Source organism: Ostrea edulis, chromosome 1, assembly GCF_947568905.1.
Source record: "Ostrea edulis chromosome 1, xbOstEdul1.1, whole genome shotgun sequence".
Classification (NCBI taxonomy): Eukaryota; Metazoa; Mollusca; class Bivalvia; order Ostreida; family Ostreidae; genus Ostrea; species Ostrea edulis.
The window spans coordinates 24,673,115-24,692,363 of NC_079164.1; the positions used below are offsets into that span (position 1 = coordinate 24,673,115).

Sequence of the window (19,249 nt, forward strand, 5' to 3'; positions counted from 1 at the left end):
TCTCCGGGGTAGGGGCTCTGACTCTAGGGTGGGGCGAAACTTACTATATAGTATTTACATGTAAGTTTGCTGGTACTGTTTAAATCTAAATGCATACTAACGAATAGCAGAAAAGGATGTACAAAAATTATGAATTTTGACTCTAAGATGGGTCCAAATTAGTCATATCTTTTAATATTTTAGTGTTAATACACCTATTATTATGCCCCCCTTCAAAGAAGAGGGGCATATTGGTTTGCACCTGTCGGTCGGTAGACCACATGTTGTCCGCTCAATATCTTGAGAACCATTCACTTGATGATAATGATATTTCATATGTGGGTTGGTTATGAGTAGAAGAGGACCCCTATTGTTTACCAGGTCAAAAGGTCAAGGGTCAATCTACTCTGGACATAAGAATATAATGTCCGCTCAATATCTTGAGAACCTTTTGCTTGAAAGACATCAAACTTGGCACACTGGTACATCCTAAGAAGTAGATGACCCCTATTGATTTTGAGATCATATGGTCAAGGGTCAAATTGGGCATAGGGATATACTGACCATTCAATGTCTAGATAACTCTTTGCTTGACAGACATCAAACTTGGTGCACTGGTACGTCTTCAGGAGAAGATTACCCCTATTGATTTTGAGGTCACATGGTCAAAGGTCAAGGATCAAACTGGACATAGGAATATAATGTCTGCTCAATATCTTGAGAACCCTTTACTTGACAGACATCAAACTTAGTACACTGGTATATCTTCAGGAGAAGACGACTCCTATTGATTTTGAGGTCACATAGTCAAAGGTCAAGGGTCGAACTGGACATAGGAATATACTGTCCGCTCAATATCTTGAGAACCCTTTGGTTGATAGACATCAAACTTGTTACACTAGTACATCTTCAGGAGAAGACGACCCATATTGATTTTTAGATCACATGGTCAAAGGTCAAGGGTGAAACCAGAGATTAGAATATACTCTGCTCAATATCTTGAGAACCCTTTGCTTAACAGACATTAAACTTGGTACAACATCAGGAGAAGATGACACCTATTGATTTTGAGGTCGCGTGGTCAAAGTGGACATAGGAATATACTGTCCGTTTAATATCTTGAGAACCCTTTGCTTGACAGACATCAAACTTGGTACACTGGTACATCTTCAGGAGTTGATGACCCCTATTGATTTTTAGGTCACATGGTCAATCCACCCTTGACATAGGAAGATATTGTCTGCTCAATATTTTGAATTGATGTTACTACTCTCAATTAAATGATGTGTGTGTATAACCCTTTTCAATTTTGCACCATGGGGTCATATGTGTTTTACAAATATCTCTTGCTATTTCTGAACTAAACTAAAATTCGTTCGCATGTACTAGTTGATTAGACATGCGTAAACTTCCGCACTAGACTATAGTTAACACGCGAACTCCACCAGTGGCTCAGAATTGGATGGCCCCGCGTGATTTGGGAAATCACAAAGATGGCATGTATATTCTTTGCACGTTGTGTCAGAGTAACAATGTGCTGTGCTGGTTTGTTATATGACTGAGCCTAGTTTCAAACGTATTGTGTCAGGTTAATGACTTCGTTTAATTATATCTCCCCTCTTTCAGGGGGAGACATATTGTTTTTATACTTTCCGTCCGTCCGTCTGTCTGTCATAAAATCTTGTGAACACTTCTCCTACATGTACATGGGTTATCGGGTAAACTTGAAACTTTGTACAATGCTTCATTACCATTTGTAGATGTACATATTGTAGGGAAAGGAGGATCCAATTATTTTCCTAAAAGTTGTAATGGATCTAAGAGGGGTGGAGGATGTAAAATAGTTTGTGAACACTTCTCCAATATGGCTTATCGGATATATTTGAAACTTTGTACAATGCTTCATTGTCATTAATTTTGTAGATTTGCATATGTGGGACGAGAGGATCCAAATATTTTCGCAAAAGTTATGGTAGATCTGAGGGGTGGAGGGTGTAAAATAAGTTTGTGAACATTTCTCCTATGTGGTTATGGGAGTTCATGTTTATGTACCTGCTCATGCTTTCTCCTCCATACCATGCAGTACATTAAGGGGAGGATGTTTCAATTGGAGCACTTCCAATTTCGGGAGCTGGGGAGACATTTGTTTTTCATAAAACAATCTCTAGTTACATCAGCTATTACATGCTTTCTTAAGCTGTGTCCGACGTGCTTTGTTTTAATAGCCATATATCGTGCTATATGTACAGTACTTCCGTTAGCGTGACAGGGTTTATATGCCCCCGAGATCGAAGATCGAGGGGCATATTGTTTTTGTCCTTTCTGTCATTCTGTAATTCTGTCTGAAACTTTAACCTTGCTAATAACCTTTGAACAGTAAGTGCTAGAGCTTTGATATTTCACATGAGTATTCCTTGTGACAAGACCTTTCCGTGTGTACCAATATGTTTGACCCTGTGACCTTGACCTTGGAGTTTGACATACTTTTTAAAAAAATTGACATTGTCGATCGTAACTTCTAAATGGTAAATTTATATTAGACCTTTCATATTGCACATGAGCATTTCTAAATAATTTTCTTGTGACAAGATCTTTCTACTGCTACCAAGATATTTGTCCTTGTGACATTGGCCATCTTTAGAATTGGCCATTATCGGGGGAATTTGTGTTTAACAAACACATCTTGGTGTTTTATTCTAATTTTAGACCAACGACGTGATATATTTGGCGAGAATGTTTTAAAGATTTTAATTACGTTTAACCAATCTAATTAAAATGAGATCCTAAGATACGGACACAATCGCTACAATAGGATCTGAAATAATCCCAAAGGAGGTCATGTCCACATGCCCTTTCGCTTGGAATATTCATAAGAACTATCAGCCAGTCAGATTGCGCCATAGAAACAATGATGGTTATTTAGGCGGTTCCCGGCAATTCGTAAAAAAGTTGCAGTAAAGTATATTCCACACTATAAAATTGTTTATTCTCATATAAGGAATTTTAATCTATTCCGTTCATTCAAACAACAAATCGTACGATGTAAAATACACCCAAATTAAATTAATTATGAAATGCGATTTATATATGAATAGGAATGGGTACGATTTGAATAGATTTTCAAGATGGTTTACTTAATTAACGCGAGAAATATAACGCCAGTCGACGTAAACGGTGTATTGTGACGTCACATCTAGCTGCGATGTGTTTTCTTTTAGACCAAACAATCGCATCTATTTTCCTTGGATTTTGAACACCGATGATTTCATTGGCGAAGCGCTGATTGGCTAACATAAAGTTCAAATGAACATGATCCCTAGTCTCTTCTTACGCAGAGTATACGGCGCGGATCTTAGTCTCGTGCAACCAGACGCTCTGCTTTCTCTGTAAATCTTACGAGCAGAGAATCTGGTAAAGACACGCGGTAACGTCAGAACGAGGCTTACCAAAATATGGGTATTTAATTTGATTGGTTGATTCGTCACGCCTCCAAAATAACGAGTACCGAAGAAATATGTAATAGATTGAATTTGCCGTTTAAGGTTAAGGATTTACAACTAGAGTGTTTATAAAAACTTAAAATTGTAAAAGGAAAGGATTTATTTGCTGTTCTACCCACGGGAAATGGTAACACCGTTTTATCAAAATTACTTTAATTTAGGGGGCACAAGTGAAAGTACAATTTCCAGCTAACAAAGACCGTAAATTTTTTTTATATTGTACACGTAGTAATGATTTTCTCATTAGCATCACTAATAAAGGATCAACTAATTGGTACTAAATATCGGAATTGACTTATTATGTCAAAGAGATTCAAACCGAAACAAATTATCGCTCCCTAGCGGTAACAGTTATCATCGCGTGTCTTTACCAGACTCTGCTCGTCGGAGATTTGCGGAGACAGCCGAGTGTCTGGTTGAATGAGACTACGCGGGTCTAAGAATAAACTGGTACCTTGTTGACCTCGCTTCTCTACGGGTACAACAGGTAAGCGCCAATTTTTGACGGCCAGGATTCGGGCTGTATCGTTATTTCACGTGTATAACGAGAGTTCCTTTCAAACCAACAACGACGCTAACTTTGACGTCACAGTCGACTACCCTACGTTACGAATACAGTGAAGTAGGCCTATGCAGTTACTGTAGACTTTGACGTCGTAACTAGATTACAACGACTCTACCATTCGGAATCTCTCTAGTGAGACATAAAAATCAACTGACCAATGAAGTCGGCTCATTTGGGCTAACCAAAGTACCGCTTACCCGTTGTTTGTGTGTAGCACCAATCAGCGGGGAACCAGTTTAATTTATATACAGGAGATTTAATTAGAGCCGACTATGCTCGGCCGTAAATATTCCGTAAAACACGGTCACAATCATACAATGAATTATCCCTGAGATAAATAGGCGTATTCTAAGACTGAGCTTGAATACGCTCTAATGTTATGAAATGGCCTTTTACATTTATTTCGTTCATTTCAAGTATTTGAAATGAAGTATGCTTCTTCAACAAAAACGGAAAAGGGATATATTGATATCTAGTGATCAGTCATTAAAAAACTTACTTTGTTAAACACCACTCTGATTCCACGCACAAGTACTCTGAAGTTGAAATAAAAAATATGCTAGAGTTCCTCATTGACAATATCTTCGTGGTCTTTGGTGATCAGGTCTTCCAACAGTCTGTTGGAATTCCCATGGGCACGAATTGTGCTCATTTGTTAGCTGACCTGTTTTTATATTCATATGAAGCAGAATTTATTCAAAAACTTCTACGTGAGAAGAAGACATCTCTCGCTGAGGCCTTCAATTCGACTTTTAGATATATCGATGACGTTTTGTCTATTAACAATGATAGCTTTCATTCATATGTCGATTTAATATATCCCTGTGAGCTCGAAATAAAGGACACCACAGAGTCGTCCACTTCTGCTTCATACTTAGATATTTTATTGAAAGTAGACATTAACGGCAAACTGACAACTCAACTGTATGACAAACGGGATGATTTCAGCTTCTCCATCGTCAACTTCCCATATTTATGTAGCAATATTCCATTATCACATGCATATGGTGTTTATATATCTCAACTGATTCGATATGCAAGAGCTTGTTCTGCGTATAGTCAGTTTTTAAATCGAGGTAAGCTACTGACAAACAAGTTGATGGTACAGGGATTTCAACAGTCTCGATTGAAGTCAGCATTTCGCAAATTCTATGGTCGTTATAACGATCTACTTCGTCAGTACAACCTCGCATTGGGTCAAATGCTGTCTGACGTGTTTCATACCGATTGCTAAGCCGTTCTTAGCACACTGATTTCGACTGCGGATAACTCCGTTTACCTGATCAGGATATAGGGCTCACGGCGGGTGTGACCGGTCAATAGGGGATGCTTACTCCTCCTAGGCACCTGATCGCACCTCTGGTGTGTCCAGGGGTCCGTGTTTGACCAACTATCTATTTTGTATTGCTTATAGGAGTTGTGAGATTGATCACTGTTCGTTATTTTCACCTTGCATGACAAACACTAAAACTATTAAATATTGGAAACGTAAAGTCTGAGAGATATATATGGACTATACCTGTACATGAAAGTATTAACACTAGATTGAATACCCTGCTTGAATGTTCAAACTTAGAAACACATCTCTGAGAAAAAATTGCATATTCTTTATTTATATTAAGAAACATGAATTATGCACTCGATATGGGATAAACATGTCGTAGGTGGTTTAAAAATGCAGTGTGATATTCAATCCAAAAGCAATCATTAACCATCCGACAACATAGCATACTTATACTTGGATAACGGGCTATAAACTTGAAAACAATCTTAGTATTTAATGCAATTAAAGATTTTAATTCATATTTTAAAATTTGAGATGGCTGAATGGTTTGACCTAACAATTTGTTCGGCTGAATAAAAAGGAGGATATGACGTAACTGAGGTTATTTATATACTAAACTGTTACCCTGTTGACCTCGCTTCTCTACGGGTACAACAGGTAAGCGCCAATTTTTGACGGCCAGGATTCGGGCTGTATCGTTATTTCACGCGTATAACGAGAGTTCCTTTCAAAACAACTTTGACGTCACAGTCGACTACACTACGTTACTAATACAGTGAAGTAGGTCTATGCAGCGCGAAACTTCACAGTAACTTTGACGTCATAACTAAACTAAAACGACTCTACCATTCGGAATCTCTCTAGTGAGACATAAAAATCAACTGACCAATGAAATCGGGCTCATTTGGGCTAACCAAAGTACCGCTTACCCGTTGTTTGTGTGTAGCACCAATCAGCGGGGGGAACCAGTTTAGTCTAAGAAGTCGGATTTTAATTAGATTGTACGTTTAACCGAATGTGTAGCTGCGTTAGGGTGACTGTGCGTGACAGACCGTTAGTAAGCTTATTTGCGTGTAGTTTAGAGTTACGTTAAACGACTGCGAGTTGGGTTAGCGTGACTGCGTGTTGTTTACAGTGACGTTAAACCATGGAGTGTTGTTTGTAGTACCGTTAGCGTGTTGTCTACTGATTTACGCTAAAGTATGTAATGGTGTGTGTTGTACCGCTAGCGTGTTGTTTACTGAGTGAAGTTAAACCATCGAGTGTTGAGTGTAGTACCGTTTGCGTGTTGTTTACTGAGTGACGTTAAACCATTGAGTGTTGAGTGTAGTACCGTTAGCGTGTTGTTTACTTAATGACGTTAAACCATGGAGTGTGTATGTGTAGTACCGTTAGCGTGTTGGGTGTGTTTTGTTGCGTAGATCTGAATACGTGTTGGTTAGAATCTAAATTAATGTCATTGTTAGACCGACATGTGTGTAAATAGTAGTTTTAGATCGGGTTCGTTTGATTTTGTGTTCCCTAACGTAAATAATGAGAAAATATGGCATATAACAACGCTATGTTGATTTAAACTGCGCGAGTGTATGTATCAACAATGTTAATATGTTTTCTCGCATAGGCCTAAATAATGAGAAAATTAAAGTGTGGGGCGTTGTCACGTCGTGTTGTATTCCCTATCGCAAATAATAAGAAACATGAAGTATGAGGCGTTGTTTTCTCATAGAATAACGCAATATTTACTTAAATGAGTGTGATGCAACCGTGTCATGTTTCCGTACGTAGATATTAAAAAACTTTTAAGTGTGAGGGGTTGTTATGCCCCAGAATAATGCAATGCTTTCTCGATTAAATGCATATTTTTCTTCACAAGTGTATGAGACAGTGATGCGTCCCCATGTTGTGTTCCCTAGCGTAATCAATGAGAAACTTGAAGTTTGAGGTGTTGTTATGTCATGAAATAACGCAATGAATACTTGACTGAATGTGTGATATTTTACTGCGCGAGTGTATGAGCTAGTAACGCGACTTTGTTGCGTTCTCTCGCGTAAATCTAAAAAACAAAAACAAAAACAAAAAACAACAACAACAAAACCCACCCTTGAAGTGCGAGGTGTTGTTATGTCGTAGAATAACGCAATGCTCAATTGAATGAGTTTCTGATAATTGTCGGTGCAAGTGTATGATCTAGTACGTCCATGTTGTGTTCGCTAACGTAAATAATACGGAACTCGAAGTGCGAGGCGTTACAATACCGGTATGTTAATCTCAGTGAGTGTATGACGTAACGCTGTTGTGTTTTCTTACGTGAATACATGTAACGAGATACTTGAAGAGTGAGGCGTTATTATTTTGTAGATTAACGCTACTTCATCTTTTAGATATCCGTGAGTGTATGAACTAGTGCTGCAACCATGCTGTTTCCTAAAGTAAATATTTAAAAACAAATATTGTAGTGAAGAGCGTTGCAACCTCATAGATCTTGACTGAAAATGTGATACTTTTTAACCGCAAGTGTTTAAGCTAGTAACGCGACTGTGTTGTGTTTCCCAACGTATATAATGTAAAACGTTCAAGAGTGGGGCGTTATTATGACGCACTAGTATGGTGGCTGATTTGTGCCACTTCACAATTGCAGTAATGATTCTGTGAACTTTCAAAAATATCTTAAATAGGCAAGGGGTGTGTGTGTGTGTAGAAATTTAGGTTGCAAGCCCACAATAAGCCTATAAATGTGTGACAAAGAGTGCAAAGGAGTACAATTTCATATCTTTCAACATGTTGAAGTTAAGGTAGCTCCACCCTCATGTGACTTATGAAAATTAATGGTTCAAAGTAGAACAAGAGATGTTTGTAAAACACATATGCCCCCCATGGTGCAAAATTGAAAAGGGTTATACACATACATCATTTAATTGATAGTAGCATCATCAATTCAAAATATTGAGCAGACAATATATTCCTATGTCAAGAGTAGATTGACCATGTGACCCAAAAATCAATAGGGGTCATCTATTCCTTATGGTGTACCAAGTTTGGTGTCAATCAAGCAAATAATTCTTAAAATATAGGATACAATATATTACTATGTCCAGTTTAACCCTTGACCTTTGTTTAAAATGACAAAAAAATTAAATATCAACAGTGTAAAAAACTACTATTTTATAAATGTAATATATGAATTAATCTCGAAATACAGTACAGCCAACGCGGTTTCCTTATTTACTGCGTCACCACGACGGAAAGTCAATCCATTCAGCATTACACCGTCGCGGTTTTTCCTAGTGGGGCTTCGCGGGACCACGTTTATACCGCGGCGGAGTAAACTACCTGTATTTGCACAGTTGATAACAGGTCTGAATACTGTATCTTGTCTCCAATGACAGCTACTTCCAATGGATAGAATAAATTGTAAAGTACAATTTAAATCTTATACATGTATATGTTTGTGAATTAAAATTTTCGCAGTATTTCAGAACGAATATATACGTGCATTATCCGTATAATCGACAATGTAAAACACAATTTACTTCAGAGATTTTGGTTTCGTATTGTCAGTGATTATCACGGGAAAGTTAATCGGTATTTATAAACATCGTTTTAGTAGAAATTAATTTGAAACTAGGGTTTAGAAAATATTAGATAACATGTCGAAGAGATCTATACCTTGACAGTTCTGTCTTTCCTGTCAGATCATGGCTTACAGTGTAGTTTTCTAGTCAGCTGAGATTAAACATGCAAATTGCACGTGCATGGACATTTAATTGAATTTCAAAATAAAATAAAAGAAATAATTGCATTGATTTTAAGAAAAATCAGTATCTCATATTACTTCATTGTTATTTCGGATTTCAAACATTTCGGTTGAGCATCACTGAAGAGACATTATTTGTCGAAATGCGCATCTGGTGCATCAAAATTGGTACCGTATAGGCGGATCCAGGAATTGTGGTTACGGGGGCCGCCACTTTATGGGGCTTGAAACATTTCTCCTAGTTAGTCATTTGTACTATTTTCTATCATTTTAAAAATGTGAAATTAATAAAATGACCCAAATTTTTAGGGTTTTTTGAAAAAAATTAAGTTCTCCCAATAAAGTAATTCAAGAAGTTAAAAGATTTTGTCATTTATTTCTCCGGGAATGGAAGAAATTATTGCTTCTTTTATCGTTTAGTACATTTTCCGAACAGGATACCACAATTTACGTTAAATCTGAAAATTTTAGAGGGGGGGGGGGGGGGGTTGCGCTCCCTCCTCTAAATCCGCCACTGAAATCTGTGTACAAAATGATCAGCGCAATTTATGCACTCTTTTCTTCCGCGTAGATTCAATTCATGTGTTCTCCGCACGGCTTCCGTTTTGAGGCCTCGACTGACATTAAACTAATAGACGGGGTCACGTGACCCCGTCTAAATAGCGAATCTCCTGTTAAAACTGGGTAACAATGCTACAAACCAATACGCAAAAGAGATTGCTTGGTGTCAAATATTCTTAACAATTGCAGACTTTCAAACATTTGGCAAAATAACCCATGTAATCCAAACAGGTAGCGTGACCACGGTCCGATAAAATTAATAGTGATTTAAAACTTGATCAGACATTTTGTGGTTTTTTGTTGATAACAGTGCACTAATGTTGTTTTTTTTCTTATCTAAAATCCACTCGCACTTGTGTGTAAGCCATATTTTGCAAATTTTTATAAAATGTTTTTGAATCAAGTAGAACAACTGAAAATTGAGTATTTGATGAACATTGATTGGTTTTGTTTTTAATTTTATCATAGCGTCAAAAACGTCATCAGTTATGTATATTTATTGACAAGTTAATTCCTTTTTGTTTAGGATATACCAATATTGATAATCTCGATGTATTTTCAACAACAAAATATATTATCAATCATCAATCTGACGAAAAGCATGGAAATTCATTACTAGTGTATGTTAAGGTCTTCACAGAGTGTGACAAATTACAACCGTTCTCATTTCATGTCCATAGTCCTACCCATAATGTATCAGCCCATGAAGCATCCTCGGAATCGGATAGGGACAACCTGCGACAGCTAGCTGAACTGCAAAAAATAAGTGACCAACAACAGGAATTGAGGAAAATGATGGTAAAGGTGGAAGGTATGACGAAGGAATTGGAAAGTGAAGGTAAAATATCTGTAAACGAACTCATTGCTTTGAAACAGGGTGTAGATCAATGGGCACACAGTCTGGAGAGCGCGGATGTAGAATATGCCCGGAAAAAGAGAGAAGAAAGAAAAGAGGAAGAGAGGAAAAGGAGACAGAGAGAGGAAGAGGAACGAAAAAAGGCTGAAGAGGATGAAAAGAAGAGGAAAAAAAGAGAGGAGGAAAAGAAACAGAAAGCAATGGAAAAGGAAAAACAAAGGAAGGAGGACGAGAGAAAACGGAAGGAGATGGAAGAGAAGAAGAAAGAAGATGAAGAGAGAAAACGAAAGGAAATGGAGGGGAAGAAGATGGAAGACGAAGAACGTCATAGGAAGGAAAGAGAAGAAACAGAGAAGAGGAGAGACTGGAGAAACTGGCCACCATTAATGTAAGTACGTTTTGTACTTCGATGTATTGCTTAAGCTATTATCGGAACACAATGTACAGCGTTATGAAGAACTAGCATTCAAATTGAACAGGATTTGACATCCTAAACAAAAATCATTCTATTTTCAAAAGCTTTGATTTAAAAGTCAATGCTCCATACATCTAAAGTTCGCAACAAATCATATTTTTCAGATTTCATCGAGATGATGACAAAGCAGCCTTCCACAAGGGTATTTGTTGTATTGTTCTTGCCATGGAAGCTGGACTTTCTAAAGAAGACCTCACCTGTTACACGTCTGATGGTAACAGTGACAAAGAAAAATGTCTCCAGTCGGACAAAAAAGAGATTCCTGTGTCTTCTTTAATTTCAATCAAACCGTCAACAATGTCAGTCTTACGTCAGCAGGTAGAGTGTGGAAATGACTTAGATATGCAATCACATATCATAAAAACTGTATAATCTAAATCATAATTGCTTTTTTTATATAATGTATTAATAATTAAACCGTATTTGACAGTTGAATCATGGTTGGGTAATTGAAATAAATTTGAAACAAACTTTCAACATAAATTCGGCACATTTTGACTTCAGCTTCTCCATCGTCAACTTTCCATATTTATATAGCAACATTCCGTTATCAGCAAAATATTGTGTTTACGTCTCTTAACTCCTTCGATACCCAAGAGCATGTTCTGCATATAATCAACTTTAAAGTCAAGAGAAGCTAGTACTATATTTACTAACAAACAATTCATGGTTACTGAGGTTTCAACAAGGGGTTTCTTATTCGGTCAATTTATCTGAAGTGTTTAATTTCTATTTCAGCTTCTCCATCGTCAACTTCCCACATTTATGTAGCAATATTCCATTATCACCTGCGTATGGTGTTTATATCTCTCAACTGATTCGATACGCAAGAACTTGTTCTGCGTATGGGAAGCTACTGACAAACAAGTTGATTGTGCAGGGGTTTCAACAGTCTCCATTGAAGTCAGCATTTCGCAAATCCTACGGTCGTTATATCGATCTAGTTCGTCAATACAACCCATCATTGGGTCAAATGTTGTCTGACGTGTTTCATACCGATTGTTAGGCCGTTCTTGGCACACTGATTTTAATTACGGATAACTCCGTTTACCTCATCACGTAATAGGGCTCACGGCTGGTGTAACCGGTGGACAGGGGATGCTTACTCCTCCTTGGCACCTGATCCTACCTCTGGTGTGTACAGGGGTCCGTGTTTGCCCAATTATCTATTTCGTATTGCTTATAGGAGTTATGATATTGATCACTGTTCGTTATCTTCACCTTTCATTTACATAATGATTTTGATTACGGATTACTACGGTTACCTGATCAAGATATGCATGTAGGACCCAAGGCGATTGTGACCGGTCAACAGGGGATGTTTTCTCCTCCTAGGCACCTGACCCCACCTCTGGTGTGTCCAGGGATTCTTGTTTGCCTTACACTCAATTTTGTATGATTTATAAATTTACAAGATTGATGTTCGCTATGTTTACCTTTGTGCCAATCAGCATATTGCAATGTGAATGTGTAGAATCAACGCCACGACTAGTACAACTTCATTTTCTTTTCATACGTCGATAAGCTTGCTAAATAGGATATTGTCCAAAATATACCTGAAATGTACCAGATGTCAAAATTGTAATAAATTATAAATTTATAGCAATGTAATTGAGTGTGTATGAAGACACGTCAAAATTCCCTCTCATATAACGCGTACATCTATCTTTTATTCACATATAGGAACCAGTTCGTATCTTTATTCCATATCAACATAACCAAAGCTCAAGGGATATTGTGGTCAAGGTATCCATCGACGGCGGGCCCTGGAAGACGATGAAGCATGAGCTTCGCATTCCTCCCAATGTTAACATAAAGGTAATATCAATTCTATACTTTATCTGTTGATCTTTTCAGTTAATCATATTTGATTCTGACATAATATTTCTGTTTTAGATATTAAATATTTACATTTCAAAAGTCTGTGACTTGATCAGAATTTGCATTTTAACTACTTTAGGACGTCCACATGGTACAAATTGCCGTAAACAATTTTAAATCGGTCGGAATTCTTGTCGCTTCCCGACCAAAGTTCCAGTCATTTGTAGTTGGAAATGAAGGAGGAACTTTTGAAATGAAGTCGAACAGAGCTAGATTGAAGGTTCCCGAAAACTGCTTTTCTGAAAAAACAGAAGGAACGTTTCAGGTTTGTGTTAGTTTCAAACACTAAACGAAATATACAATTCGTAATACAATGAATCTTGCCATAGCGGTCATCTTTATTTTACGGTCACTTACCTCATGTGGTCAATTTATATTTTTTTCCCGATGGAATAATTGATGTGGTGCAAACTTTGCGATCTGAATATAGATACACGGTCAAATCAATAAGAATAATGATATTCTGTCATCTTGATGAAGAGACAGGTCGTCCTGAAAATTTGACAATTTCATATTTTCATGTCCTTGTTCATTTTTAATGATACACCAGATAGATAGATAGAAAGATGGATAGATAGATATGCAGATAGATAGACAGATGTTCCATCGAACCTGTACTATCTTGATCACGCATGCATTGATTTCACAGTACTTTATATTTGTGTAGGTAACCGACAAGAAGCACGCAGTCAACATGGCTAAAGGTGTAAAGGACCTGCGAAACACGAAACTTGCTCTGGCTCCACATAATGTTACATTTGACAAAAGTAACCAACCCAAGGTTTACCCAGATCTCAAGCGTATAAGTAAGCCTCACTTAACAATGATTGCGTATAAGTAAGCCTCACTTAACAATCTCAAGCGTATAAGTAAGCCTCACTTAACAATCTCAAGCGTATAAGTAAGCCTCACTTAACAATCTCAAGCGTATAAGTAAGCCTCACTTAACAATCTCAAGCGTATGAGTAAGCCTCACTTAACAATGATTGCGTGGATTTTGTACTCTTTTATCATAAGTGCTTTTCATTTATAAGCACTATAATAATTACAAGGTAATGAAATACATCGCCATAACAGGGAATATGTGACAACGAAACACATTTACAGAGTGTGTTACCAGAGTTCGCGAGGGTCTCAATATTACTCGGCAACTGAAGAATAAAATCGCTATTATTTTTCAGCATATACATGTATTCAATAAAGAAATCAAGATTCACAAAATTCAAGAATCATTTTAAATGTTTAAAATTTTGCCTTTAATGGCTCTTCAGAAGAGTTTCGAAGATATTTTACTACACCAATAACTGGCCTATTCGTAAACTATAAACTACCATACAATTCAAAGTACATGCTGTATTTCACGGCCAATATACCCTAGTCAAAACATACCTTTTACTATATCACACTTACATTTTGACAGTCCGCCGTCCACAATCTGCATTCAAGACATGCGAGAAAGAAATGGTAAAAGAAATGGATGTAGAAACAGTCGCACATCTGCTTTACCAGAAAGGCATAATTAGTTCAACAACACTTCAGGAAATCAGTGTGAGTGTCAGAGATTTTGTCATACAATCATGACTTTACAAATCTTATCTAGGAGTTATGAGATTGATCACTGTTCCTTATCTTCACCTTTCCTCTACTACCTTCTTGTTTTGTATTCAAACATATAACCTTACCAAAGTCTTTTTTTTTTTAAACTTATCGTTGTAGTTTAAGAAATCAAAAGAAGAACAAGTGAAAGTCTTAATTCAAGACTTGCTCTCCTGTGAGGAAAATGACTTCCAACAACTAATCAATAGTCTAGAGGAGTCGAACCAACAAGACCTGGCGAATGTCCTAAAGAAAGCCCTGGCGGACGTCAAATCTACAGAAATGGGAGGTGATTTTGTTGGTAAGTTGGAGATAGGATTAGAATACAGGGCCGGATCCATAAAATTTTCAGGGGGAGGGGTGCGACCCAAGTTTGAACCTTGTTCTCCAAAAAAGGGAGGGTGCGACTCAAGATTGTACCTTTTCCGCCTAAAAAGGGAGGGGGTGAAGACCTCAAAATGACAAAAATGACTATTTGGGGAAGAATTAGTCACTGTTTCGTGTGTAACCATCATATATTTACAATTACAATGTTTCTGTGTTTTGATATCTTTACAAATAATGATAGCCATTTCCTGATGAATGCGTTATAGCTGTGAACAATGCATGTATGAATCTTGATGAATATAGTACGTCTATTTTAACATTTGGGAATTCAGACAGAAATGAAAGGAGAATGTAAATTTTATTGTTGAAAATACATGAGGGTATGAACTGCAACACTTCACGTCGGTATTCTTTTCAACGCGCATCATGAAGCATGCCGACGTAAAGCGTTGAATGAAGTTTACTTAATTACATAATACATATCTTTTATAACAATTACCCATACATGTCCTGGGACTCTCTGCCGGGCCTGGTACGTGACGGTCAGCCAAATAAATAGGAAAATAAACTTTGGCTAAAACATTTTTGATGGAAGTTTTTCGAAAGCAGTCCTGTGATTTATCTATCATATATGTAAAATGTACATATTGCTTTATGTATTTAGATGAAAGCGAGGATAAAATTGCCATGCTGACTTCTAAGAATGGTCACGGTTGGTCCGTTGTTGAATTCGAAAAGGTCAAAGAAATCCCAGAAGCCTGTCTACTTCAACTCCCAACTGGCGGGAAGACTTTCAGGTGACTCTAGTTTATAAAAAAATAAATAAATAAAAAATATGGTAATTGCGTAAATGAATTGTTTCGGACCATTATGATAACCATCTAATTTCTTTCGTCCTGATTATTACCCATAATGCATTAAGAGAAGATGTGGCATAATCTCCAAATTATGTGGTTTTTGTGATGTATATAATTATAATTTTATGATCAGTTATGGGTTTTAATACTGTGATGAAATTCCGGATGGTATATGCATTTATGAATTATTTGTTAGAGAATTTCAATTTTTACATGTAATACCGTTTTAAATTGATGAAAATGCACATGTTTCCATCAGTGTAATTGGTTTGGTTGTGCCAAAGTCACTCAAAAATTCCGAACTGTCCCGCCTGGCTGAGCTATTCTACGTATCATCCGAGCAGTTCCGAATGCGTTTGCTGGTGAAACAACACAAAGAGGACAAACAACGTCTTGCTATTCGATGTGTAAACCCGGAAATGTTTTCCGACACTTTGTCAGAAATGGATGGTTTGGGCTTTACGGAAGGACCTTCTGAAAGCTTTGAATTCAGCGTCTGTGAGGGAGAGACATTGTGGATGCAGCTGATGGGAAACTGGAAGTTTCCATCTCAGCAGAGTTCTGAAGTACACTTCAAGGTGTACACGAGCGCCATCTACACTATGGATATTCGAATATCCGCAGCTAAAGGGAAAAACAGCCCGACCTGCAGTACAACATTGGGCTTATTGAACAAAAACCTCCTCGACACGGTGTCTTTAAACTGCAGCTGTAGAGCCTGTCACACAGTGAGAGTGACTGCCATTCCTAGGCTGGTGATATATAGGCGTGTACACTTCTACCATACAGTCATCCTATCTGTTTTCTTGCCTTCGGTCCTGTGTTTGTGTAACGCCACATCTTAATTTCTGAGTGATTTCTCCTTCCCTTGATGCTTATGAGAATCTGCCACAATTGGTTGTAGACAATATATTATGCTGTATCATATTATTAACATAATATTCTTGCTTTGAAAGTATTACACGAAGAATTATTAGACTTTGAAACCGTGATTTTTCAAAATAGGCATCCTCTGGTCATATTATTTTATAAATTGCCACACAAATAATATAAAAGCTTTCAGACATCTGAAGTTTCTGTAATTTTTTGTTTGTTTTGTATTGTTTTTTATATATGTAGAATAGAATTTCGAAACAGGTACGATGAATCGGTGCATTGCAAAAGATACACAGAACTGGTGAAGAAAAAACCACCTAATAACTTTAATGTGTATTATTGGGTCAAATGCTATTTGATATGTTTCATACCGATTGTTAAGCCGTTCTTGGCACACTGGTTTTGACTGCAGATAACTCCGTTTACCTGATCAGGATATAGGGCTCACGGCGGGTGAGACCGGTCAACAGGGGATGCTTACTCCTCCTAGGCACCTGGGCCCTTATTCACAAAATATCTGAAAAAAGAAATTCTGTCTGATAATCACATACCGATCACAAGGTCATAATTATGTATTCAACTTTTATAAACCGTGGATGTACTTGACATGTTATTAAGAAAATCTACAAGAAATGAAAAATAAGAAAATTACTATTTTTGTAAATTTTGATCTTTGTCGCAAGACACCTCTGGTGTGTCCAGGGGTCCGTGTTTGCCCAACTATCTATTTTGTATTGCTTATAGGAGTTATGAGATTGATCACTGTTCGTTATTTTCACCTTGCATTCGGAATTGGTTTTCTCTACACATTTCTTGATAAGAAGAAAATTAAAAGGGAGAATCATGGCCATGCATGTTTTCTGCCAACGCTAAAAATGTATTGCTGTTTTTAAGGTAATAAAATTTAAACAAACAGTATCCCAAATAATTTTCTAGCTTCTTTTACATTCTGAACAATGGATACTCTCTTATATAATTATGTAAGTGATGTACACGTAATACAAATCAAAAACGAAAGTATAGAAATATCATTGATGAGACTATACGATCGTCTTTATCTTCCGTCCAAAAGTACACTTTAAAGTTTAAACAAGATTCCTTGTCATGGCTTTCTTGCGAATTTAATTAAATTCTAGTAAAGGGATTATCATAAATTCATTGTTTCGCATGTCCCTGATTAATTCGGCATTGCACCTATTCCCATTGCCCTTTTGATGCTAGTAAAGAAAATCTTCACGGTGGTGTAAAATTCGGCACAATCATAAAATCAGAAAAATGTTAAGTAGACATTGTACATTTTAATGGTCAATCAGTGACAATGGAGGCGGAGTTCCCGGGGATGAAACGAGTTTGAGTAAATTGTAAAGTATCCTCTCTATTTTGATCTTAGCTGAATTCAGTCGTAACTGTCTTTGTGAAATTCCCGTTTTATTTTTCTTTAATTGCTGATATTCGTACTTGAATAAATTTTGGAACTTTAAATAATAGATGTTGTTTCTACATAGAGTTACACATGCATATCATTACATTCTACAGGGATTCTGTAAACCTTTTCCAAGACGAAAATGTTGCATGTGTAAAGAAAATGTATATCCAGAAATCGTTATTATCAGATCGAGAAAAAACCACCTACGGTAATTAGAAATGGTTCAAATAACAAAACCACAAAAGTACACAGATGCTGTAGAAACTGGCAAATCATTCCCTGTCAAACCAGTATTTGAGAATTGATTTTGAAGTAGATTAGAATTTCAAGGGATACTGAAGAGATTAACCGTCTATTATACTACGTCGTCTTGATTTGCAATATCTCGAACCACTAACTAGTAAATTACTGGAGTGTAACAGGAAAACTAACAAACTGAGTTCCAAAGTGTCACCCCATTAACGTGTCATAATTTACATCATTTAACTATCGCAATATCGACCTAAAATGTGCTGTTTGCTTGAAGAGGACCACGAACTATTTCAGTTCAAAAGGGGCGTGTCACTGAAAAAGGAGCTTGTACAATTGAGTTGTAAGAGAATGGTACTGAATAAGACCACGTATATATTATGTACTATTGAATTGTAAAATAGTGTTGTTAAATACATGTATAGAGTTGTATGAGAGTTGTGTAGTTGAATATAAAAATGTACTATTGAGTTGTAACAGAGCTGTGTGGTTTATTTTGTTATTTTATCATTTTTTTTAATTTGATGTGGGGTTGCATTTATTGCCACATAATCATTGTGTTGTAAGAGAGCACAGTGGTTGAATAGGACCACACATTATGGAGTTGTAAGAGAGCTGTATTGTTGATTAAAACCACATGCAATTGAGTGGTAAGAAATGTTCGCCGTATATGGGTCGCTTATTTTACACCAACTCTTAACTTTAACTGCCATTTTGAGTAACGCACTAAAAACCCCAAATACCTAAAACTTTTTTTAAAAGGGGGAATGGGTAAAAATAATCTAAATGAAATTAAGAAAAAAAAAGAAATCCGAAAAATAATGTTCAATTTCCCTCTCTAGGTGCAATATCAGAAGAATAATGTTTTGATCCACTTTAAGGTATACTTGAGATTTAAAGTATATCGAATATTTAGTGCTTTCCTTAAAATGGCAGATCTTTGGTACTGTTGAGGAAAACATGAGTCGTGTAACGTCTACACAAGAACATTATTAAAGTATGAGGAAGTAAGTAGCGTATGCATGTAATTGATGTGAAATTTTAATTGATAGGTCCGAAATC

At 36.8% G+C, this 19,249-nt stretch overlaps 2 protein-coding genes across 2 annotated transcripts in view; both read left to right on the forward strand.

The window, feature by feature from the left end:
• The window catches only part of LOC125646969 (uncharacterized), a 202,350-nt gene that overhangs the window by 148,041 nt on the left and 35,060 nt on the right, over positions 1-19,249 (forward strand). The gene's annotated exons all lie outside the window — the stretch shown is intronic.
• Positions 10,166-16,708, forward strand: LOC125660629 (uncharacterized). Its single transcript, XM_056153120.1, has 9 exons — positions 10,166-10,888; positions 11,080-11,293; positions 12,659-12,793; positions 12,936-13,121; positions 13,524-13,662; positions 14,277-14,404; positions 14,573-14,753; positions 15,444-15,576; positions 15,896-16,708. The coding sequence occupies exons 1-9, from the start codon at positions 10,437-10,439 to the stop codon at positions 16,479-16,481; spliced, it is 2,154 nt and encodes a 717-aa protein (XP_056009095.1). The 5' UTR covers positions 10,166-10,436; the 3' UTR covers positions 16,482-16,708.